We start from the raw sequence: 25,676 nt of genomic DNA on the forward strand, positions 1-25,676 counted from the left end.
TTCATTACATTAGCTTAAGGCCAAGGTTGCCGTCTCAAAACCACCAGAAAAACAACAATTAAAATACAGTAAAGAACACAGTTGCATAAATCTCAAACAAGTCCTTGTGTTTAGGCTGGCATCAAAAGCATCGGGCCATATTTTCCTCAAGTCCTAGCACTTCCAGAGCCTGATCTGTCATCTGTAAGCTGAATGTTCAGATGTTTTTCCTTTGATGAGTGGATGGCTGTCAAGTCATTTCAAGATCCACCCCTCCTGCATTAATAATAGGCCTAATAGCCTATTAATGTCAATAATGTTGTTGTTAATAACTTATCAGACGCTTTTGAAGCCAGGCACATGGGGATTCGAACCGGAGACTAACGTGCACCACACATCTGTCCACTAAAGCCCTGGACTCTGATTTGAACATTTAGACACTCTTATCCAGAGCGACTTACAGTAAGTACAGGGACATTCCCCCCGAGGCAAGTAGGGTGAAGTGCCTTTCCCAAGGACACAACGTCATTTGGCGCAGCCGGGAATCGAACTGGCGACATTCAGATTACTAGCCCCATTCCAATATAATAAAATAATGACATTGCACGTTAAAACTGTTTACGCGCCGACCTCACACTAGATTCCCATAAGAAATCCAAACACTCCTGATTTCTCGACCAGCGATGAGCCGTGTCATTTGGTGACGTCGTGTTGGGAACACATAGTTGTGGCTCTAACTCATGGATGACCATGCACACACTCACTTGGTTAAGGAAATATACACCGTCAATGTGATCATGATTCATGAGTGACACTGTAACATTATTAGCCAGACCAATAAAAATACTAGAGATAATAATAATGACATTCAGAAACTTTTATCCAAAGAAACATGTAGCAAAGGCAAGATTTGAACCTGCAACCTCTTTATCAGCAGTCAGTTGCTCTTACCACTGAACTATACCAGTGGTTCTCACCCTGGTATTCATGGCTACCCCCCCCCCCCCCCACCCCCCCATATGTTCTAGATGTTTCCCTCCTCCATCACACCTGATTCACATGGTCCTTACCACATTACCAGGCTTCTAGTGAGATAGATAACGACCCATTCATTTGAATCAGGTGTGTTGGAGGAGGAAAACGTCTAAAACATGCAGGACAGGGGGTCCCGAGGACCAGGGTTGAGATCCGCTGTTCTATATCCTCCCCACAGGTCCAGTCTGCTGCACGTGATCACGTAAGCTCTCTACAGGTCCCGTTCTCCTGCAGCCCCGCGACGAGATGGAAGGCTTGTTTCCATTCCAGCCTGAGATGGCTGCTTCCACAACATGCCATTATTCCATACAACAGGAATGTGAGCGCGTGTGTGTGTGTGTTAAGGGCAGTCCCCCCAAAAAAGAAAAGAAAAACAGCTTCCAAGTTAAGACTTGCATGAGAGGTTCATAAGGAACTGTCAAAACAGGCTTGGAGAAGGTGTCAAGGACAAGATGAGTGCTTTTTCCATTTTAATTCCATTAGCAAACACAACATACTCTTGTTTCTGAAAATACTGTAGGGACAGTATGTGAGACAGTACAGTAGATCCCACCCTGTTTTAGCTCTCCTCTAGAAAAACATTCTCGGTGAAGGCGATGGTGACAAAAACCTAACATTCTCATCCATTCTCACTTCAACTAGTCTTCCTGAAGAACAGCACAGCACAGGCCAACTCAGGTCTTTCAACAGTGCTGGAAGACACAGGTCATGTACATTAATCACCTTGCTGTTTCTCAACACAGTCAAACCTCTACCAGGGCAGAACCCCCTGGCTAAAAAAGGACTGAGGACACAGAAGGACGGTGTCATACACTTGGCTGTGAGACACGATGCTTGGACTCCACATAGTGTATTAGATCCAGGAACACAGATAAGGGTGATTCGTTTTATGTCACCCTGGAGGTGGCGTGACTGGGTGTGCATGTCTGAAACATTCACCTCTCACAGAAAGGCATGTTCTCTGACAATGGAGTTACGTAAATGCATGCATCCCTATCCAAACGTGCCCACGCTCTCTGCTAATGACTCACCTGAGCCAACACAAGGGGCGGCCTAGCATGGGAGGAAACAGGAAGCAGGGGTGGAGAGAGACAAGGGGAGGGAGGGAGGGAAGGAGTGCGAAAGGGAGAAGGCGGGGAGGAGTAAAGAAAGAGAGAGAGATACTTTGTGAGAGACAGACAGAGAGAGATAGAAGAGTAGAGAAAGGGAGGGAAAAATAATACAGACAGACGACAAGATCTTTTTAGACGCCAGCAGAAGGGTGTTACTACGTTCCAAACCTCAGGAGTGCCGTAACCCCGGCAACAGCTGTGGGGGAGACATGAAGTTGTGGAGTTCATAATACCAAGACTTGAACGACAAATAAAGGGTTCTGGGCCATGCGTTTTAACAGCTAACGTTTAGCGACCAGTAGCTAAAAGCTTTGAGCTTACTAGAATGTAAATATATCTCTTCAAGTTGAGTTGACACATATGTTTCTCCAAGGCTGTTTGGGGGGGGAGGGGGTAGCCTTTTTGTCATTGGTAGCTCAGCAAGGTTCTGTGCTTTCCAGCTCCTTTCATGGAGACTTTCCTTCCCTGCTTATTGTCCGGGCTAATGATTGGCCCAGCTATCTCTCCCAACGGGCTAATATTTCAACCAAGGTCCTATGAGCAAGGCCAGGCCGGAGCAGGCCAGGCCAGGCCAGGCCAGGTCAGGCCAGGCCAGGTCAGAAGGGGGAGAAGGGACAAAGAGAATGAGGCCAGCCAGTTACACCCACACATCACTGATCTCTGCTGGAGTCAAAATATCCTTAATGAGTCACACACAAACACAGAGCAAAGATAAGCTGTTAATCTGCGTCAAGGCCACACTGGTCTGTGAAGGACTCCTATCAACCAGGGTGTGGTTATGGTAGTCCCATGATCAGCTGTATATGTTTAATATCCCACAATCCTCCAGGTGTTCTACAGTACAAGGATGAACTGTCCGTCTGTGGGCTGACTACCAAGTTTATTATTCATTACACTCGGTTAACAGCCAATATCCATGACCACCTATGAGGGGGACGTCAATGATTACAGTGGATGTAAAATAAGCAGAGTAAAACAAACCTGCATCTGTCAGTGTGTGTGTGTGTCTGTGTGTCTGTGCCCATGCAAGCAGATGGGCATCTCTCTGACAGAGAAGCAGTGAGATAGCTCAGAGGTCGCTGGTGTTTGTGACCCCAGCTTGACCCCTGTGGAAGCTGTCTGCTAAAGAGAGATAAGGACAGGCCGTGGTGCTTTCATCCTCAGTCTAACAGCGAAAGTGAACCAGACACCCTGTCAGTCAGCACTGCAGGCAGCCAGTCTCTACATGGCATCACAGATAACTAATCTCTACCGACCCAAATTCTGACAAATATGGTGCTGCTGTGTAGTGTTTGATCCTGTATCCCACAGTAGAGTGGTAGCATTATAGGATGGTTACACTACTAATGCCCTAGACCAGAGGAAATCCTAAGCTTTATTAGTAACAATTAAAACATTACCCTTTAAACAAGCACAACCACCAGAAAGTGTGCTCACTGCCCAGCGACAACTAAATCACATTGTTTCATCTCTCTGTGTTTGAGGACGACTGGGGTGGGGGAAGGAACGTAGGACCTTTTGATCTGCAGCCAGAAGCGACCACTGAGCTGTTCCAACCCCCTGGGCTGCTGTGAACCCTGTCTGTCTCACTTCAACCCCAATGTTCTGTCTTAGAGTTCCACTGGTGTGTCACCCTGCAGATGCTGCCTGTGTCTCCAGGGGCTTTCACAGTCTCTGGGCCTGAGAGGTCGTCCCAGTGAGGTCAGGCTCCACACCTTCCGCTGGGGAAACTGGACCTGTGGACCAGCTGAGTGGAAGAGAGGGAGAGGTGGAGAGAAGAGAGGGGGAGAGAGAGGGAGAGTCAGAGAGAAGGGGAAGGGAGAGAGAGAGAGGGGGGAGAGGGAAAAAAATTGAGAGCTACAGAAACAGAGAGAGAGCGAGAGAGACAGTCAGAGGAGGAAAGGGAGGACTCCGCGGTGTCCTGTGGCCCAGATGAGTCGAGGGTTGCTGGGTTCAGCTTTGGACTGGTCCCTTGCCCCTCCCTTCAGTTCTGAACACGAACCTCTCCGCTTTCCAACTTCAACACAGACAACTGCAAACGCACGCTGAAAGAGCCGGAGCCAAGCTGCAGCCAGGGCTGATCACATCCTCCTCTGTGCAGCACTACAGTCTCAGTCGTTACCATAATAATATCACTGTTGTCAGTTTGCTGCCCTTGCGCTGACAGGATGAAAGGGGCTTGTCTCTTACGTAACCACGGGCCCTCACAGTGCATCAGAGCTAACGAGAGCTGACACACATTCCACAGACTGGATTCCTACTCTCCTTGTTTGGTGTTTGGATGCAGCTGGCTTCTCAGAGCTCCCCAGCGGAGGCTCAGCAGGGAGGAGGGCTGAGCTGGTCAGCCCCGTGTTGAGCCCTGACTGCCCCTCCGGAGGGGTCCGGCTGAGAGGAGGGGGAGCCGTGCTCACCGGCGTGGTGCCTTCCAATCAGGCGTGTCTCAGGACCTTCCTACTTCCTACACAAATCAGCACTGAGCTGAGAACTTCCAAGAACCAGTCTGACTGAGGGCTGCTGGTGTGAGGTCAGGTGGTTGTGTGTGTGTGTGTGTGTATACTGTGTATGTGTGTGGGGTTGTGTAGAACTTTATAAATCTCCCAATCCTGGGATAGTCTGAACAGTTCTAAGAACTGTACTGTGTGTGTGTGTGTGTGTGTATGTGAATTTGTGCATGTATGAAGGTTAGGAGAGGATGTCAAAGTGCGACCAACCAGAAAATGATGTAAGAAATGTGGCCATTCAGGGGACAAAAGGAGGGTTCCAGGAGAGTCACAGAGCCAAGAGGGAGGACACACTGAAAGGGGGGGCTGGGGGGGGGGGAGCAGGTCGACTTAATGGTTTGGGATGCACAGGAACACAGACTAAGACAGGGTCTTAAGAAACACCAACACTGTAGGTCTCACTTCTTTCAACACCTCTCTCTCTTCAGTGTCAGGGCTAGGCTATATCATATCCAAAGACTGATGTTGCCGTGTTACAAAGTAATAACACAAGTGAGTAGGGTGATCCCAACTAACGTAGAAAACCATAAACTTGCACCAGAACCTGTTATCTTCAGGGAAGAATCGTTTAGAGGGAATAACAGCAACTGCCCATGTAAAACTGGTGACTCACAGCACTCGTAAACCCACGACGGGAGGAGCCTAGAGGCCTGAACCTGGAGAGGACACGTGAGGGTGAGAACCGACACTGACATGAAAGACTCAAAGATAAATCATCATCACTCTTCACGGTCTGGCTTCAGCCCACGGCCCTCACAGCTTCTGCTCATGTGCAGTACAGCCACACAGCAACGCGAGCAGCAACATATATGGAAATACAGGGGGATGTTTCGACAAGATGTATGAGATGAACGATCCTCACGTTGGGTCGGTCTCCAGGAGGAGAAAGTCAGAGAACCGTTCTCCTCGTATCAAGCCGTTCACTCCCAGATGAGGTCACCACACAGCGCACAGCTAATCAAGATAGGAACTGAAGGGTTCTACCACGACATAAAACAATCTCACCTAAACTATCCAACTTGTGACCTGGGGGTTTCTCTCATCCTACAGATGGTTTCATAAGGCCTGGAGTGGGTGGGGTTAGCTAGAGGGCCCTGCTACCTTGTCGACAGCAGGCAGTAACACAGTCTCATGGGGTTCAAGACTGACAGGCCCCAATCAGACTGGATTTTAGAGGAGTCCTCATCAGCTGTCTAGCTGCTGCTCTCCACCAGCCAGTAAACTACAGAAACAGGCTGCAACTGGGTTTGGGTAGGCATCCATCTTATGTGGTGGAAAGGAAAGTGAGTAGATCTAGAATCGTCAAAGACTAGCTCAGCTCATAACAGAGTTCATGGTTCACCAGACCCCTCAGGTCGAGGCTTCCACAGCGCTGCACGGATCTGGCCACGGGGAACTGACAGCCGAGCGGCAGGTCCTGTTGGGGGTAAACCTATCCTCCGCTCTTACCTAATCAATGGAACAGTCGCCTACGTTCTGCTGAAGTGTGGGAAACCGTAGCCTGTGTTGGGGGAGGGGTCTTAGTGTCTTCGTCCATGAGGAGACGGAGGAGGCGCCGTGGAAGCAACAGCAGTTATGACACCATGGCTTTATTTAACTGAATTAAGCATGCTGCAAATAATCATCTAGTATTTATGGAGTGAGATTCAAGGTAACTTAAAAGTGTGGGCAAAGTAACTAGACTTGGTCAAAGTCCACATCCGCAGAAAAGCCTGATAATGAGACTAAGCGAGAGGAAGCATTTAAGACTTTGGTTTCATTCTTTATTCTCGGTATGGCAGCTTTATGAAGGGATTAAAACACATCTGAACGCTGTTGAATGACCAGGAACGCTACCCTCAGACAACCTTGCAAAGACTGGCCCGGTCTCTCTCAGGAACGAACAGGGAAACTGCTGAATACTTTCCACGAGAGAACAGCTCCCTGTAAATATCTTGGCCGTAGTACCAGCTTTGGTTCACCAAACTATTCAAAGCCCATGAAACAAAGGTCCATGACGTGACTCCAATACCAATGCAGCCCCATCACTAAGGACCAGTCAGTGTTGGAATTGGTCGTAGCAACAGTAACACACTTTCATTCATCCAATAGACATTAAATGGGTCTAACGCAAACCATTAAAATTCCACAATGAGAAAGTGTTCCTTTGAGGGCCCATTCAGTACTGGCAGATATTCACCAAGACCTCAAACAGGGAGAAATATGAAGCCATCACTGGATTAAGAAATGATCGTGGAGCAGATATCAAACTTTTGGTCTACAATGCAACCTTATGACATGGCGTTGCAAGGTTTGTCTACCTGCTTGACTAAATCACCACATTACAGTATCTGAATGTAGAAAATGACTCGTAACTGTCCAATCCTCTGAAACTGTCGGGCAAGAACAGACCTGAACAGAAGCAGGAACTGGCTCATCCAGGTAGGCAACAATCTGGATAACGGGGTGTATACTGAAATATGCATACATTACACAACCGCCCAATCAAATTCAACCCGAATCAAAACCTTTCAAATGATCAGACTTAATGACTGATATTATTAAAGATCTTTAGGAGGAGGTGTACTCCTAACATACTGAGGTTCTGGACACATTTAGCTTGATTGCTTTTTAAATGTCTTTGGTCAGCTCAGTTAGGGTCAATAACAAGTCCATTAATGAACGTAAATGTACTTCAGATCCCTACACAGTAGACTACGGAGATTGTTGCTCATTGGAAGCGGACTTACTATAGCCTACTATAACACACATCTACTCTACGCTACTACATTGGAGATCCAGTGTATCATACACTGTGTACGATAAATTCAGTTTATTAACAGCGACCTAATGTAGGCTGAAATGTAAACTATGTGCATAGCATCACGATATTTCCCATAAGTTCTCATGTCAGGAACTGCTCGGATGCTGCTGACACCGCGTTGCAACTTTGACACCACGCGTTTTCTTGCCAATGTGTCAATCAAACCGATCGACCATTCTTCAATCAAACAACTGTGCACAGTATTTCATTCGTATGCTTTCCATCAAAGTATCATAATCAGGTTGTTTTCTTAAGAAATGCGCCATATTGCGAAAGCAGCTTCGAGGACAGGCGAAAATGTTTCCATCGGGAATACACATCGAAAATGTTGAAAAGCACCATCGCTTACCTTGGCAATAGCTTTTTTATATCTTACGGCCGCTTGCTCGATAAGACAGTGGATTTTAATGTTTCCATTTCCACACGGAACGACCACCCTGGTCGTCCCAAAACACACAGTCACTTTCATAGTTTTCTAGGTCGCCCACCTGAGCGGATCGTTACTTTTTAAAGACGTACATTAGATTCCTTTAGAGTCGAGTAGGCTACATACAAATCCCAAAGGGTCGGGCGGCACGAATAATATCCTCGCTTGATATCCTTAATGTGCTCAACAGCTCAGACCACCTGTTCATTCCCTGAAATGCGTCTTCTGTGGTATATTCCGATCCACCACGAAGCTGGGTGGTGTCTGTCTTTGCGCTCCCGACTCCAAGTAGGCTAGGCTGTGTGAAGCAGCCTGGGTTGACTCATAAACCGAAACTTCCAGGCAGGCCTATCCATATGTCAGCATAGAAGACCAGGTAGATCATGACCTGGCAAACGACACCCTTTCTTTCGATTAATGTAGTTTGGCTTCTGACTCTCCTTTTGCATTCCGCAAAACATTGTTCAACCAACACATCTGACATCAAAGCAGCAATATGTTCCATGATTAACTGAAAAAAGGGTTATATTGTGTCAATTAATACATTATTTTTATTATTGTATAAAATGCTTGTAAAAACTAGTTTTAGCCAGTGGTTCAGATCATAAAACTAAGAAGAATATGAATATCGGTGCAGAGATATCTGGGCCCATAACGACTGTTTGTTAGGAGTGTCTGTGACCAGGCAAGTCACCCAAGTTATACAGTAGTTAAACATGTAAAGTGTAACCATAATTACAGAGCAACATTTCTCAGTATAACCACAGTAAAATTCTAAGTGTGACTTACTTTTACCCACCCTAAAACCACATCTATAACAGATCATAAAAATGACCAAAATCTCCCTTGTTTATACTGAAGTTTATGGACTGTCATATATCCCACAAAGGTTATTATTTTGGTTTTCTGGACCCCTATGGACTCGCAATACTAAGTCGAGATCAAATTGATCCAGTTGTCCCAAAGAACTAGACAGATGCCGTTAAATCGTAAGTAAACACACACCTGAAGACTCCCCCTACTGGTAGTGGTCAGTACGACTGACTCCCGCATGAACAAACCACAGGAATACAATTCTCACGTCAGAGACACACGCTTGTCCAAAACATTTTACATAAAAACCGTGTGTTTTTATTAATTTATTTGACAAGCAGCGGGATCATGTTTGTCACCTCAATTGTTTTTTTTTCTCTTTACATTTGAAAGTAGATACAATTATCAGTATACCAGTTTTATTACAATATTTTTCTAACTTCGATACATTAAAAAAAAGAAAGAGAGAAAAACACACACACACACACAACTGCAAACGTGTGAAAAGAAAGCATGGTTTCCATCTCGTCTCCACCTGCCATGTCACAGCTCTTTTCCCCAATTAATTTTTTTATATTTTTCGGTTTAGTCGACTAAAAACGTATTATCAGCTTGGCGCTCGAATAGCTATAGAGGCATTTCTTCTCGTTGACGCACTGGTGCGTGGCACTGGTGATGTTGTAAACAGCATAAAATCAGATTGGGCCGAAGAGGGTGGTCAGAAGTCAGGGGCGGGGCAGGTAGAAGGGCTGGGCGGTGTGTTGTGGTGGTGGGGTTGGTTGTCTGGCGTGGTCTCTATAACCCTTTTCCAAGATGGAGGCGCAGCCCCTCTTCCCCCCCCCCCCCCCCCCCCCCCCCACGAGAACACAAGAGACAGCGACAGTCCCAAAAATAAATGAATGGTCTCTCTCTCGTTCTCTCTCTTTCTGTTCCTTGTTGGCGGGTGAGCGCCGCCCTTCTCTCCTGATTCATGCCACGTAGCTGTACTCGTCCGCTGAGCTCTGGCTGCGCTCGATGTACTGCTTGTCGATCAGCACCTCGATGCACTTCTTGATCATGGCGATACTGGGGTTGAATCTGGCTTTGGACTGGTTGATGACCTGGGGAGAGAGAGGCAGGGCAGAAACAGGAGAGAGGAGGGTTAGACTGGTTGATGACCTGGGGAGAGAGAGGCAGGGTAGAAACAGGAGAGAGGAGGGTTAGACTGGTTGATGACCTGGGGAGAGAGAGGCAGGGCAGAAACAGGAGAGAGGATGGTTAGACTGGTTCTGTCTTCCGGCTCGGATCATCGGCTATGTTTCCCGATGCCTCGACTTCATCTAACCCCTTCATAAACACACAGAGAGAACTAGGATAGGGAAATATAACAAGTGTGTGTGTGTGAGCACTTTGCATCAACAGATAAATGTTTTTGTGCGTGCGTGTGTGTGTGCGCACTTGGGATGGACAGATAGATGTTTTTGTGCGTGTGTTGACAGCTAGCAAGGTGCCATGTTAAGGCCAGACGTGTCATAACGTTTTCCCAGAGACAGACACTCATTCCTGACACACGTGTCAGTCAGGGCTGTCTTTTATCATCTTAGGCATTCCCCTCCACGACACTGTGAAAGCCCCACTTCAAACAGCGACACATATAGGGGCTCTCTCCCTGGGGGCTAAACAGGCCACGGCGTGTGTCTTCATCCATGTAACACGGCTCTAAGAGAGCCTACAGAGAAGAGATCTTATCTTCTTGTTGCAACCACACAGTTGTTATTGGCCCTCTCTCACCTCCTGGATGAGGGCGTTGTGTCGGAGCAGTTTGCGCGCCTTCATGATTCGCACGATAGCAGCTTGTAAATACATTTTGCGGTCCTCGTCCACAGCACTCCTCGTCTGCTCCATCTCCTGCCAGGACACACACACACACACACACGCTCCGTTAAGACAGGCACAGGCACAAAACATTGCACCGTCAGCCAGGATGCCTAGCCGTCACACTCACCTGTGGTGTGTCTTTCTGCATCGACGTCGTGATCTTGAACTTTGTTCTTTTACTGGTAAAACTCATATTTAGCGAAAACGTGGATTCGGGCTCGATCTCCTCCTGTGAGGAAGGACATAAACAGCGTCAGAGGAAATCACGTTCCAGCAAGCAACGGTCAAAGAAGATCCTCTAGTAGGACAGGACTCCTAGTCCCAGACTAGCTCCTAGTCCCAGACTAGCTCCTAGTCCCAGACTAGCTTCTAGGCCTAGAAGTTTTTGGAGGGGCGTGGTCTGACCTTCTGGGAGTCGTGGTTGAGCATCTTGACGTCCAGCAGGGACCTGATGGTCTTCTGCAGCTCCTTCTCGTTCATCTGCGTGCTGTCCTGCAGCTCCTTGTAGCCTGCCGTGGTGCCGCTGTTGAAGGCCAGAAGCACGGCCATCTGGTAGGTGGTCACCATGGCTACGTAGGGCTTGGACAGGTAGTTCATCTTGACCTCGCCTAGGGGAGAGGGTCACACCATGAACACAGACTCCAGAAACTATTTATCTCCACTCTGTATTTAAAGAAGATACAAGAAATAGTCTTTGACTACCCCCCCCCCACACACACACACACACACGCACCCCCCCCACCCCCCCAGTCTCCCCCATGCATTCTAAAACAAGTTGGGATTAGGCCCCGATCCTTTAATAGCAGTCCTGATGTGCCCCCATACAGCAAGCTGGCACAGTCTCACTGAGCTGCTGCTCAAAAGATTAGCAAGTGCAGCGTTGGGTGGATCAGTGTGTGTGTGTGTGTGTGTGTGCAACCGTGCATACCTGTGCAGAGATAGTGTAGCCAAGTCAACTTCCTCCCGCTGAAGTGTTGATTATAGAACATCTCAAACTGTTGGGAAACAGAGAAAGACACACAGACAGACAAACTATCATCATCATATCAGTATCAGACTATAGAGCAGCTGAGGGAAGCCTTAGGACAACGTCCTCAGACAACCCCCCCCACCCACACCCGTCCAGGTCTGGACTGGGACTGAAAAACGGCAGACCAGCCCACGACCTTGTATTATTATTATAGATTTTTGTTGTTATTACATTATGCCACAGACGTTTGACCGACCGTTGACGGCCTGTCCGACCCCGCCCCCCACCCTCTGCCCCCCACCCTCTGCCCCCCGCCCTCTGCCCCCTGCCCTCTGGCCCCCGCCCTCTGCCCTCGTCTCCCAGAGCCACGCTCTCACCATCTGTACACTCTTCTCCAACTCCTGGGGGATGGCAAACGTAGAAGAAGGGACATGTGTGAGGGGCCAGGCTCCAGCCTGTAAAGACGCACACACACACGCACACACACTCACACATTGAGAACCCAACACCAGAGCCCTCAGCTAGAAACTTGCTGGAGATGCGTGACCTCTGAAGACTCCTGTAGAGAACTGTGTGGGAAAGTACCTCTGCTACTCAGATCCCAAGGCAAGACAGAAGAAACAGTGAATACTGATTATTCCATAGATGAAGGACATGGTACGAACCAGAAGAGCAGCTAAAACCTAAACACTGATTTAAATAATGAACATATTTTCTACAGTTAATTAACATTTTTTCCTATTCACCCTTCATCGCCTTTTTCTATTGGGCCGATCTCACCCCACCTCTAACCCCGGACCCTGTGCCCCCCTGCCCAGCCAGCCCCCACCTCTAACCCCGGACCCTGTGCCCCCCTGCCCAGCCAGCCCTCACCTGTAATACGTAGATCTGGAAACTGATCCCCAGGTCCACCACCGTGTCCTGGGTCTTGATAAAGTTATTGAATTTGTTGTTGAGGTCGGCGCTGACGCTCATGTCTGTGTACATTCGGTGGAGCTTGCTAGTGAACTCATAACCGCACGCTTGCTGCAGAGAGAAGAAAAGACAGAGAAGGGGTGTCACACAGAGGGCAGGAGAGGGGGGGGGGGGGGGAGAGGGGGGAGAGGGTGGAGCACAGGCATGCAGAATTTAATAAGCCTGTCCTTCACTGTTATCAGTCAAATATCACTCGCTGACAGAAGACTCAAAGCAGACTGGCGGGGGGAATCGCGTGATTACACACTCGTATCATTCAGCCAATGAGAATGAGTTCTACAGGCTAGACACAGACTACAATGAGGGTAATGGAAGGCTTTCAGCATAAGGACTTTGATTTAAAAACAGTTTAACTTTCATTCCCACCTTTAGTTTGTTGATCATGGCTTCTTCCGAGTCCATAGACAGAGACAGGCCATGTATTAACCTCTTTGCAAGCATTCTGGCGTAAAACTGTGAGAGAGAGAAAGAAAGAAAGCAACCAAATAGCACTATTCAGTATCAAATAGCAGCTTCTTATCAGGAAAGTAACATCTCCACATCCTCCTTCACTCAAGTTTGCAAAACAAGAAATATGGAGGATAGCGGCGCCAGCGGTCACCTTCTGAAACACGTCCTTGTCGTCTATGTACTTGAACACTGTGATGAAGCTGGTCAGCTTGTCCTCCACCTCGTTCTCCGTCATCCCCTTGGCGGATTTCTTCAGCAGATTGTCACAATACTTGGCAAGCTGTGTGAGAAAACAGGATGACAATAGGAGGAAGTTAACCTCGAACAAACACAAGGCGGAAAGATTCTGTCTCTCTGAGTGGCAGTTGGCTTCCACGCACCAGTTCTGGGGCTTTGCAAATGGATTTGGGCTCTCTGTAGTTTACCACTGATGTCAAAGCCTGAAGGAGAAAAACAATGATTTTAAGGTAACAATTAAAATCTCAGTCACTTTTATATGATTCTACAGGAATCATACACTTCAATAAGTTAAACATGTGTTTGTTTAGGAAATTGATTCTAAAGGCATCTGAGGTGAGACAATTACAGATCGCTCATTCCATTACAGGTGTTTTTAGCGCCATCTACTGGACAGTGGAGTCATGAAAAGCTTATCCCACTAAGGCTCTTTTCTCCAGAGTCAGAGGTTAATACCTTATCAAGTGCGCTCATAAAGTGCTGATCCCCGTTCAGCACCGTGTTAATGAGCTGAACAAATTTACTGTGAACCTCCAACACGGACTCCACAAACAGAGTTGGCATCTGTGAGGGGGAAGGGAAGAAAATGAAATCCAAATAAACATCTCTACTGAACAGAACTTCAGAATCTCACCAGGCAGAAAGGAACAATCTCTGAAGTCACTGGTCATTGGGAACCAATGCAATGAACTAGATTTCTTTTCTTGAGGGTATGGTGTTGTGTGAGCGTGCGTGAGCGCGAACAGGGGACTGACGTTTTCCTGAGAGAGGTTACTGGTGGCCCGAAGGCCCTCGTCGTGGATGTGGATCTGGAGTTCCTGGATCATGTGAGGTAGGCCACTGGCCACAGCCCGGAGCAGGGTGTACATGTTGGCCATATCTGCAGCAACAAGCACACAGGGGAAGAGGAGACAGGCAGATCTCAGGGATGGATAAGCAAAATGTGTGTGTAGGCCAACTGATGATGGACACAGATTGCAGCAGACGCCTGCTGGGGTGTGTGTCTGTGTGTGTCTGTGTGTGTCTGTGTGTGTCTGTGTGTGTCTGTGTGTGTGTGTGTCTGTGTGTGTCTGTGTCTGTCTGTGTGTGTGTGTCTGTGTGTGTGTGTGTGTGCGTGTGTCTGTGTGTGTCTGTGTGTGTATGTGTGTGTGTGTGTGCGTGTGTGTGTGTCTGTGTGTGTCTGTGTGTGTCTGTGTGTGTGTGTGTCTGACCCTCTCTCTTCTCCTGCCGGATGATGTTCTGACACTCCCCGTGGAGGAACTGCAGGTGGTCTGCCACCATCCTCTGTTGGCATTCATGGATGACTTTGGCATAGGAGCTAGGGTGCAGGTACTTCCGACACCTCACTTCCTCATCTTTCAACCGGCCCAACACCTGTGGGGGAGGGGGACACACGAGGAGCTCATTTACATAACATTCACTCAATGTCCCAGGGCGCATTGGCACTGGGACAAAAGAGACTTTTGACATCATCGAAAGCTACACAGCCCTAGTCCCTGATAGGCCAGGCTGCCAACAAAGCAAAACAACATGCAAACAAACAGGCTGTGAATGCAAGAAGAGGCTGTTGACTTGGATGTAAACACATCTAAATGGCTGTCTCAAACAGGATGTGAACACACTGTCATCTACATGGCTGTCCCAAACAGGATGTAGACACACAGTCATCTACATGGCTGTCTCAAACAGGATGTAGACACACAGTCATCTACATGGCTGTCTCAAACAGGATGTAGACACACAGTCATCTACATGGCTGTCTCAAACAGGATGTGACCTGTGGCTCAACCCCCATCATGTCTGTCTAAACGTGTGCTTTGCCAACGCTGGGCGGGGTGTCGTGATCGTGTGACACTGTTAGAGCTTTTCAGTTGTCACGGTGACAGATGAGTCACACACTGCTGCTCTGGGTCTCTTCAAGCTGATGACTGGCCGTGGTCTACAGGGTCAGGGTGACTGGCCATGGTCTACAGGGTCAGGATGACTGGCCGTGGTCTACAGGGTCAGGATTACTGGCCGTGGTCTACAGGGTCAGGGTGACTGGCCGTGGTCTACAGGGTCAGGAGACAGCCGACAGCTGGGATTTGTGAAATTGCCCCAAAGGGAGACTGTAGGCACAGCGACGCAAACACAGATTAAAATATTTTGTCCCCAAGTCAACAAGACCTCTGAAATATCCTTGCTACACTTTCCAGTTAGTCCCAGAGTTATAGAGCCTTTCTTTGACCTCATGACACACACACAGATGCACACTCACACACACACACATACAGATATACACACACAGATGCACACACACACCACTTCCACTTTCCAGTCAGCCTCAGAGTTATAGAGCCTTTCTTTGACCTCATGACACACACACAGATGCACACTCACACACACACACACACACATACAGATATACACACACAGATGCACACACACACCACTTCCACTTTCCAGTCAGCCTCAGAGTTAGCACAGAGTATATTTGACCTCATCAGACACACATAGACACACACACGCACACACACTGCCCCATGGGTTTTCTCAGAGACAAAACTAAACTCAAACTGTGCAGTGAGTCAGTGAAGCCACCACAGCACGTCATGAGACACAGAGCAGGTAGTGTTGGACTCAGACTGCCGTATTGCAGGGCCCCAGCTGTGTCACACCTGCCTGCATGTGCATGCATGCTGACCCCCTGACGCTGCGCTCGCTGATCCCAGAGCTGCACAAAGGAACAAGGACGAGCAACCGCTTACCTTTTCCATATACTGTGAACAATTGGACTCTTGCAGTAAATTGGAGGCTTCTTGCTTGTAGTACTCTCCTGTTTTTGTTAGAAACGGCCCTTCGAAGATTTCCTGATAAAACTGGAAGACAGGACAAGAGAAGAGACCCGTAAGCACCTCAGGAGTTAAGAGGACACACGCTGGCAGTGTATGGCACTCTGAGGAACCATTGATCTTTGTGGACTATCTCACCTTGTGGGGAGGATTAGCCAGGATTGAATCAGGGGGAGTGATAGTTGTCTTGAGATATAGATCTGAAAGACTTACCTTTAGAGGAAACTTTTTCTTGTACTGTTCAACATGAACAAAGGAGTTGATGACGCCGTGGATTACTTTCTGGTTGGGATCCTCACCACACCGATCGCTGACAGATCAAAACAAAACAAGCATTTGTGAAAAGGGTCCATGGAGACGACTGTTAACTTCTTTTTGCTTTGATGTCCAGGTCGCCATTATGTGCCAACCAATAGAAAACAAGGATGCAATGACTTACTTCTTGATTTCGTTCAGCAGCATGCGGATCAGAACGGCTTGAAGGGGCTCAATCATCAACTTCCTCCACATATCGAGTGCCAGCTGAAATACAAAGGAAGGCAAACACAGGCATGAATCTCACTAAAAGACCAAAACACACACAGCCTTCTTATACTGGGTATTAGGAGCTATCATCGCCTCCATGCTCCTCAGGTAAAGCACGGTGTCCAAGTTTGGTTAACACAGAGCTCGTCACCAATAGCAGCACACACTCCGTATGCAGCAGAGATCATATGTTTTACCTCCCCGATTTCCATAAGTGGTTCGTTCAGGTCGACCCCGCCATAGCCATACTGCAAGTCTGCCTCGGTGAGCTTGTTCTTCTTTATGAACTGTGTGTTCAGGTACCTACATAGGCAGGAGGGAAGATAGTCTGCATTAGTCATCATGTAGCGTCATAGCAACAAGCATAGACACATGCACTCATAAATCCCATCCTGTATCATATTCACAAAACTTTATTTACAATCTGGGGGAATTACCTATACAAGCAATCCATGTAGTCTGCTCCCTTACTATACTCCTCCCAGTATCTGTGGTACATCACTAAAACCTTCTCCTCTGACTCCAGAACTTTCTGAAATGTAGACAAAGCCAGAATATCAGTTACTAATGTGTCAGTCACCGTAGCCTATGCTCAAACTCACATTCACTTAAGGATCAATGTTTACCTTGTATAACTGTCCGACATGGTTCTCCAGAAACACTTTTGTCTCTGTGTACAATCTTTCCCCTAGTGGCTCCGGGTATGCGACACACAAGGCATAAATGTCACTGATATAAATGTTAAAGAAAGCAACATTGAGAAGAGAAACAGGTCATTACAACTAAGGCAAATTACGTAACGGTCCACACCCTAGACGGACATGAATCTCCTATTGGGCAACACATTTAGACAGCTCATTTCTACAGCAGAGAAGAACCAAGAATGGAGGATACGAGAAGCGGTCGTTCCACGTCGCCCTCTCCACATAGTCAAGCATCACAACTGCCTTGATCGTTGTCAGAAGCTTGTTCCATGTCTCATCGAAATCCACCACCCGCGGCTTCAAGGACATTGTATGGCTTCTTCACTCTGCAAGAGGAAAAAGGGGTTAAGGTGTTGGCTGAGCTTTTTGGGTGAAAGGCTACACCTTAATCTTTATTATTTAATTATTATTATTTTTAAAGCAATATGACTAATTCTGTAAATATGACTTTATATTGTATACTTAATCACATCATGCGACAAAAAAGTGTATGGTTAGAACCCCTTACAGAATCTTTGTTTAAAGTTGCGAATCCTACAACCCTAATATGAAATATACTTTCAGCGTTGGCCTCCTTCTGTCCATTACAATTTTGCAAGCGATGCGGCATATCCCACAACAAACCAATAGCCTTGTTATATAAATCTAATTATTAGCTTGTTTTTGTCACTGCACAATGACAAATTAATCCAAACAATGAAACCGTTAAACAATGCTAGGTCGCTTTTTGATTATAATGTCAGGACCGTCCACGAACGGCCACTGACAGTCACAACAAGACTGTAAACATTTGCCGAATCAGTACCTTGCCCGCTATTGGCTACAGTTACCTGTGTATGTAACTAGCTAGTGTGGTATTGTGGTAACTAATGATGTAGCTTCATTCCTTTTGGCAAATGCATAGGCCTTACTAACAGTACTGTGAGAGTGTTTGCGTGGTCTGCAAGCTTATTCGCAGATAATATTAGCAATCGAGTTCTACCAGCTAATGTCACCTGAAATGTGAGTTTAGCATGGCCTACCTAGCTAACATTCTAGAAAACGAGAATGTCAGAGAAGGCCTGGCTGGATAGCGAGCAAGCTAGCTTAGCTAACTCTAGTATCAATTTAATTCGTCATTCAACCGATAGTGCTAACGTTAGCTAACTAGCCTAGCTTTGCTAACTATTAAACAAGACAACATTGCATGTTGTGGTATCAGTTTTCATACTTATTGAATCTTGCTGAATATTAAGTATTTCAACTAAATTGTATATTGCCTTCACAAGCATTGACCACGATAAATGGCTAGGCTACTGTCTGGATGATCTGCTACCAACCAGTTGTGCAGGCTAGCTAGTTGCTAATGCTATCAAGGCAGCTGTCAAGCGAATTTGGGCATTGGGAAGCAGCGACCGTCTACGGTAGCTAGCCAGCTAGCACTAGCTTAGCGAGCTTTCTTGCTCCGACTTTCTTACACTTTTTCCTGACAGCACGGACCCAGGTTGTATTATTGTTTACAAATACATGTTAAAAAGGTCAAGCGATGATTTATGTGAGATACGTACCCCTGGCCAATATGTACTTGTTTTAATATCTCAAGTTTCGCCGATGTCACAAGCTTGATCTCTTTTACTTACAGGTCTTCCATTACCCCACCACTTGGATTATACCTTTGAATCAGCTGGAGGGGTAACCGGGACTGTCATAGTTCCGTTCTTTGTAATTTCCTGCATTATTTACAGGGCAATTTTGAAGGATTACCAACAATGTTCATATTTAAAATGTATGTTGTGTTAAAAATGTACACTTTACTGAAAATAAATACTTGAATACTTGCTTCCCAGAACAAATAAATATTTGACTTCCCTGTGTCTGATTAGTTTTGCCTAAAACTACGGGGGACTACTTGGTAACTTTAATCAAATTATTAATCGCATTTTTAGAGTTATTAGATTGCTTTCTGTTGGGAAATAGTACAGCGAGGTGTAATTCACATAATACAACTCGTGACATTTAGTGGGTTTATAAAGTTTTATATACTTTTACTGAACACATGATAAACATAAAAAATGTAAACTGATTATATCCTTGTGTGTGTGTGTGTGTGTGTGTGTGTGTGTGTGTGTGTGTGTGTGTGTGTGTGTGTGTGTGTGTGTGTGTGTGTGTGTGTGTTGTAGGACCTACATTCCTAAAGTTTTCTGACAGTGTGTGTGTGCATGGCATTATTTGTGTTGTAGCCCACAATTGTTAATACTTTCATTCAGGCATATATCCATATAAAGTACACTCATTCCATTTTAAAAGTTCCTACACCGGTGAGTGTTCACAGTCAAGGGAGCAGATGACCTTAACGACGCATTTAAAGGGTAGCAGAGGGATTTTGACAAGAATCTGGTAGGAGACGGAGAGCCATTGGAGGTGAGGTGGTGATGTGACAGAGTTTCGACACTCTAATCTGGATCGGGTAGCCCTAATCCAGGCAAAACAGTTGACGAGTTTCTCATTATCCTTTTTAAGATGGTATTTAGATGTGCACAGTATTTGACGGTGTTGCTGTAGCCTGTGAGGGACATATTAACTGACATGTTAATTGAGACGAATAAATGACTTGTAGGCCTACATTTGTGAACATTCTAAAGTTCACCTCTGTCTTGGTCTTGTATCCCTACATTACATCAGTATTTTTACATTGAGAAAATACGCAATAAGGAAAATATCACAACCGTATTAGAAATATCCATCTTTTCAAGAAAGTAAACCCTGGACCAATCAAAATCGTCAATGGACCACGCGCTAAAGTCAATGCTTTTTAAATAATTACGGTTATAGCTGGGCAAACCACCAGATAAACTACGGTAAATTTATCCTTAAATCGTAGTACTGTAGTAGCTGATATCTAGTTGGTGGTTTATGACACTTTGTTTTGTCAGAATTTTGGTTCTCAATCTTTTCCCGTTTCAAATCGCAGCATCATTATATTACGTATTTTCTACTGTACTGTAGGCCTACGTGTATTCTTCGCTTCAGATTATCCTAACAGGTCTGTGATCTTGGACTACTGTGTGTAGTGTACAGTACAGTACCAGTACTGTAGCTAGCAACTGAACTGTATAGTAGCCAGTAGAGCTACTAACTGTAGCTTTATCATCTCACAGATAATCAATTTTCAGACGAAATACTACATAACCTTACTTGATAGAATTAGCTAGCACTGTTGGATTTCGTCAGCTAGCAGCGAGGCACATCTACAGTTCAGTAGTGATGGATTGAGACCAAGTACAGTCCCAGTGTGGTCTTGATTTGCCAAAAAAAGTGTAATAGTCTAGCCTACCAGTATTGTCAACTGTACTGTAAATAATGGGCAGTACAGTACCATGGTGGACCATAATGGTATTATTATTATCCCCATTTATGTAGACTACTGTAACGTCCAGCCGTATCGTTACTAGTGTACTAGCAGCAGAACAACGGTCTTTGATTCGTTAAAATCAGGGTAGGCCTACATGTGTAGCTAATTATAGCTATTAATGTGGGCCTTTCTCTTTACAATAGTCAGCATGGAAAGTCTTGAGGGGCAGAACCACAACAGTGCTTCACAGTCCTCTCTAGTGCAGGTAAATGTAGGCACAAATTGGTTCAACGTTTCTATAGTTTCTGCTTAGCCAATAGTTAACTGAAAAGTGTTCTTACTGTATACAACTGTTGTTTAGCTCCACTGTCATGCACCATGTTTTTAAGAGTGTATTCTGGTCTCCATGTTTCATCAGTTGACAACTGTTCTTTACTATCTCAGGTGGCAACTAGAGCAAAATCAGTTGACAGGGAGTCCAAACAAGATGTTTTAAACCCACATAAGAGAAGAGAGGTTCCGCCTAGACGAACGTGCAGGTGAACTGAAGGGCATTTCTTTGATCAGAAGAAGGGATCCTGTGAAGTTTGTGCTGCTACAGTAGACATAGACAGAGAAGGCACACAATCACTTCGTTTGACAATAACAAAAATGTTTTCACTTTAGAAGAAATGCCAATGATGTGCAGCCAGAGGCAACAGGCATCCCCCAGATAGAGCAAGTGAAACCAGAAGCCCCCTGTAATATGCCGGCAGAGCCCATGTCAACAACTCTCTACCAGACCAATCATGGCCAGTTCAGTAAGTTCCTGACGATTTTGATTAAAGTATGACTCTACATACTACAATGTTAAAGGTTTCTAAATATGTACATCTTTTATTTCCTAACGTATAGTTGCTTTCACCCCTGGAGGTGCTATTCAGCTTTCTCAGACTGTGCAGGGTCTGCAGCCTCTGACCATGACCAACAACGGACAGTCTGCCGCTGTTGTTCAGTACTCTGCACAGCCAGGGAATAACAGTCAACAATACTACCACATGCCGGGCAACAAGGTGATGGTGCAAGGTAGGCTAAACACATGACTGAACATTACTGGTTGGTTCAGTCCGGTTGCAGGCATTTATAGTGTAAAGACATTTAGGACAGTCGTCTTGTATTTCTTAAAGATATCAGATATTAAATGTATAACTTCTCCAACCACCATTTTTGGTGTCAAATGAGCTATGTTCAGTTTGCATCTTTGAGCTTAATGACCACCAGGAGAGGGAGCTACAAGTCATATTGTTGAAGTGGAATCACCTCTAGTGGGTACATGACTAGTTGCTAAAGCATGTATTCACCCTCCTTTAATTTCCTCCAAATTTATCTCTGAGGGATTAGGCATGTCTTGTTTTTGAGGTACATATGTCATACAGAAAATATTTTGACAATCTCTCGACTGAATGGGCGACACCTGGTAATCCTCCAAAATGTAAAAAAAGAAGAAAGAAGAAAATATATATTAATACTTAAAGCTTTGTCAATGCAGTAATAGCTATGCCTTTAATAATACATACTTAGGAAATATCTACTTTTGCATTCTGTTCCAGTCCAGTGAAAATAATCAATAGAGAGTCAAGAGCTAAACACCAAGGATTAAGAGGAGAGCAAGGGGGAGGGGTCACAACTATCCATGACACTGACGTCAGGGGGGGCAATGATGTCATAGTGATGTCAGTGCCCTCAATTGTAATAGAACACAAGCTGCTTTTGGAAACATTTCAGTCAGTGACTTGAAGACAGGATTTATCTGGGAACACTTGGAGGGTATGGTTGTTACCGAGAGAGATGACACGGAGTCTGGTATGTGCAACTGTACTTTTATTTATTTCATTAATAAAGTTACAAAGGGACTACTGTACATGGCTTTATATTGTTTAGATGACTGCTTTCTGAAGCTCTGTTTATAAATCTTACAGTTCGGTTCTGGTAAATGGCCGAAACAAATTTCACCATAAAGATATTCTGAGAACATATAGCCAAATATCCAGGGATATTTGGCTTTTCATACACACTGCACTGTTGATGGTGTTGTAGAAAACACGCATGCAAACTCAAAATAACACCATAATAATGTTGTCAAGAAGATCGAGAGATGATGTTGGCTAGTCGTAAGAAATGTGTAGAACCAAGGATCTGATTATTCTCCTCGTTCTGAACGTAACCGTCAGAAATGACTGAGGATATTATCAATGTTTCAGCGCTATACTAACCCGCTCGCTTTCGCTCGGCGAAACGCTTCCTCGCTCGGCTCAGCCCACTCTGACACACTGGGGATGACTTCACCGGTGTTCCTGTAACAGCCCCCCTGTAGCGAAATGCACATTGACGTCAGTCACGGCCACACTGCGATTACCAGTTCCGTTGATGTTAGCAAATGAATCAGCGTTCTAGAATCTAGATGGTGCCACACAGCTTCCGTGCCAGTAAGAAAGCACCCAGAGCTAATAAGTAGAAAGGATTGCAACGTCTCAGGTTCCCTCGAATCGCTGTTGAATGCCTGACTTCACTGTCTTTTGGACTTGTATATAACTTTTGATACATATCTGTGTTACATTACAGGGTTGCTCAATTGAAATAAGGAAATACAATGAAAGCATATTGTTGTGAGACATTAAAATCTGTATCATAACACCAAATAATGTGTATTACCCTCCCTAAACACACAAATACTGAAAGTTCACAGTGACATCATAGCCTGAATCAATGCTGAATCGCATTTGCTAGTATGTTCAATATAAAACAAACTGCCTTTCTACAGACCACCCACTTAATTGCTGACCTCCTGTGTATTGACTGACCTCCTCTGTCCCGTGTGTGTGTCTGTTTCCCAGCTGCCACCGGTGACATGTCGGCCTACCAGCTCCAGACTCCCACCTCCAGTCTGCCCCAGGGCGTGGTGATGGCGGGCTCCCCCGGCCCCACACGCAACCCTCATCAGCTGGTCGAGGACGCCACGCGCAAGAGGGAGGTCCGTCTCATGAAGAACCGGTACGAGCCACCACAGCACCCTCATCTCTCTCTGTCTCTCTCTCTCTAAGTCTCTCTGTCTCTCTGTCTCTCTCTCTCTGTCTCTCTCTCTCTCTCTCTGTCCATCCCTGTCCTGCTCCGACGCTCCTCCCAGCTCCACACCCGCTCCCTGGTCACCTCTCCTTGTGCCTGCTGAGGGCTTGTCTCTCTGGGGACTCCCTGTCCTGTCTGCTTGGCTGTGTCCCTCACTCCTGTGAGCTCATAATCTGCCTCGTACACTTCCTGTTCCTCCGTGTGGTTTGGTTTTCTGGGGAGTACGAACTTGTAGTTCCTTTTGGCGCTTGTTTGCTTTCCTGTGATTGAAATGTCTGGCACCTTTGAAACAAACAAACATCCGGAGAACTTTGCTGCATGCGCCAGTGCACCGCTTGTCTTTGATTCATCCTTTTTTTTAAACGATTTCTCTTGAGCTAACCTGCCGCTTAGCCTCTCACAAGGTCCACTCTGCCTGTGGGGAAGTGAATGTCGCTTACTGTACAGTCGTACGGGAAACAACCAGCTACAAGCCTTTGTTGTCTCGCCGGACAGCTGCCTTGTCGTTTTGATCGATTGCATTCCCCTGAGCTGTGCACGAGTCTCCTCTGTAGGTGAACACACAGGGTGTTGTGTTGTCAGAGGGGCATATTCTTGTCTCTGCTGTGCTAAGAAGACTCAGAGCAGTTTGGTTCACGGAGGCTGTCTGTTCCCTCACTTCCAGGGAGGCTGCTCGCGAGTGTCGCCGGAAGAAGAAAGAATATGTCAAATGTCTCGAAAACCGAGTGGCAGTCCTTGAAAACCAAAACAAGACTCTTATTGAAGAACTTAAGGCTCTAAAAGACATGTATCACAAATCACACTGAGGACAATGTGATTATAGACTAATGTGGGCTTTGGAGTATGTTTGGTTTACATAATGGTCTGAGACCAACCACTTGATATCCAGCATTGTTGTCCAGGATTCATACACACACAAACACATTTTTACTGTGTCTTTTTACACAGTAGCCTATATAAATTGTATCCAGGTGTTACTGGATGATATTATAATAATGTACACCATATCTGTTTTTTTTTTATATGATCCACAATCATATGCCTTCTGGTCAGGTTAGTGAGTATTATGGGGTGTCTTTGTTGCATGTGCTCTTATCAGAGAGGCTGCCAAAGAGTGTCGTCGGAGGAAGAGGGAGTACGTCCGTTGCCTGGAGACGCGTCTCACCATGCTTGAAGCAGCCAATAAAAAGCTGATGGATGATCTTCAGTACTTCCACGAAGTATACGGCTCTAAGACAGGTTAGGAGAGCAGGAAAACAGATGTTATCTTTTCACACACGTTACTGAACATTGCTTACATCAATGCCTTTGAAAACCTGCCTGTTAATAACATTCCTCTGCAATCGGTTTAGATTTTCATGGATTGAAACACAGCTTCAAGCTTTTTGAAATGTCAAGTATTTGTCCCCAAAATACTAAATTGTCGGCACGATTCGGGTTAGATGACCCATCAGGGAAATGACCTCCTGTGGGGGGTTACGTTACAATCAGAAGCTGAAGTCCTGACACAAATGTTTGGTTTAGATAACTGTGATAACTTATAATACTGAGGCCTCAGCCTACCTTACCTTCACTGTCATTAAACAGAGACACCTACTGTACCAGCACAAAGCCTAATGGCGTTCTTACGAGTCATTTAATATTTTTAAAGATTTTAGTTTTATTTATTGGATATTTATTAGGTTGTTGTCAGTCATTGTTATGTACTGTAGCTTTGACTTTGTATTTACATTGTGTGCCTTTCTTTGTTTTTTATCTTCCAATGAGCCTTGTTGTTGTCTGAATGTGAATGAATGTACTGTTTTTCTATGAAACTAAGCACAACTTGAAAATGCTAAGAACACAGAGTTCCTTCACTCAGTGGTTAATATGTTTGTTTTGTTAGATTCAGATTAAATTATACTCTTGTTTCTATTCATATGAACCTGCTTCGAATTCCATTTATTTCACAATTGGAAAATGTAATAAACTATGTGCATAGTATTAAAAGCATATCTAGCTTTGCTTTTATGTATACAATACAA

General features: G+C 45.6%; 2 protein-coding genes and 1 long non-coding RNA gene across 3 annotated transcripts; 1 reads left to right on the top strand and 2 right to left on the bottom strand.

Moving 5' to 3' along the window:
- Positions 1-8,934: 8,934 nt before the first annotated feature.
- On the bottom strand, positions 8,935-18,892 carry cul2 (cullin 2). The gene is made up of 21 exons (XM_047023744.1): positions 18,767-18,892; positions 17,410-17,545; positions 17,142-17,244; positions 16,953-17,047; positions 16,713-16,818; positions 16,430-16,512; positions 16,204-16,300; positions 15,907-16,017; positions 14,371-14,533; positions 13,915-14,039; positions 13,616-13,723; positions 13,303-13,362; positions 13,074-13,202; positions 12,839-12,925; positions 12,371-12,523; positions 11,875-11,952; positions 11,456-11,522; positions 10,933-11,135; positions 10,655-10,756; positions 10,441-10,557; positions 8,935-9,770 (listed from the first exon to the last, which is right to left on the bottom strand). Exons 2-21 carry the CDS (start codon positions 17,526-17,528, stop codon positions 9,639-9,641), a joined length of 2,238 nt encoding a protein of 745 aa, XP_046879700.1. The 5' UTR covers positions 17,529-17,545; positions 18,767-18,892; the 3' UTR covers positions 8,935-9,638.
- A 3,389-nt stretch (positions 18,893-22,281) lies between these two features.
- On the top strand, positions 22,282-25,576 carry LOC124470281 (cAMP-responsive element modulator-like). The gene is made up of 3 exons (XM_047024089.1): positions 22,282-22,392; positions 23,424-23,580; positions 24,317-25,576. The coding sequence occupies exons 1-3, from the start codon at positions 22,359-22,361 to the stop codon at positions 24,456-24,458; spliced, it is 333 nt and encodes a 110-aa protein (XP_046880045.1). The 5' UTR covers positions 22,282-22,358; the 3' UTR covers positions 24,459-25,576.
- On the bottom strand, positions 22,396-24,323 carry LOC124470282. Its single transcript, XR_006956396.1, has 2 exons — positions 23,391-24,323; positions 22,396-22,897 (listed from the first exon to the last, which is right to left on the bottom strand). It is a non-coding gene; the product is annotated as an uncharacterized LOC124470282 (long non-coding RNA).
- Positions 25,577-25,676: the final 100 nt, after the last annotated feature.

This window comes from Hypomesus transpacificus, chromosome 8 (genome assembly GCF_021917145.1).
Source record: "Hypomesus transpacificus isolate Combined female chromosome 8, fHypTra1, whole genome shotgun sequence".
In the NCBI taxonomy this organism is placed as follows: Eukaryota; Metazoa; Chordata; class Actinopteri; order Osmeriformes; family Osmeridae; genus Hypomesus; species Hypomesus transpacificus.

Bases quoted from the DNA above. Each gene is read 5' to 3' on its own strand.
- cul2 (XM_047023744.1), bottom strand. From the start codon at position 17,528: ATGTCCTTGAAGCCGCGGGTGGTGGATTTCGATGAGACATGGAACAAG. The intron at 17,245-17,409 runs GTATCCTCCATT...CATTTATATCAG, and splicing joins ACGTGGAACGACCGCTTCTC to TGACATTTATGCCTTGTGTG. The intron at 10,558-10,654 runs GTGAGTGTGACG...GTGTCCTGGCAG, and splicing joins TGCAGAAAGACACACCACAG to GAGATGGAGCAGACGAGGAG.
- LOC124470281 (XM_047024089.1), top strand. From the start codon at position 22,359: ATGGTTGTTACCGAGAGAGATGACACGGAGTCTG. The intron at 22,393-23,423 runs GTATGTGCAACT...TCTGTTTCCCAG, and splicing joins GAGAGATGACACGGAGTCTG to CTGCCACCGGTGACATGTCG. The intron at 23,581-24,316 runs GTACGAGCCACC...CCTCACTTCCAG, and splicing joins GTCCGTCTCATGAAGAACCG to GGAGGCTGCTCGCGAGTGTC.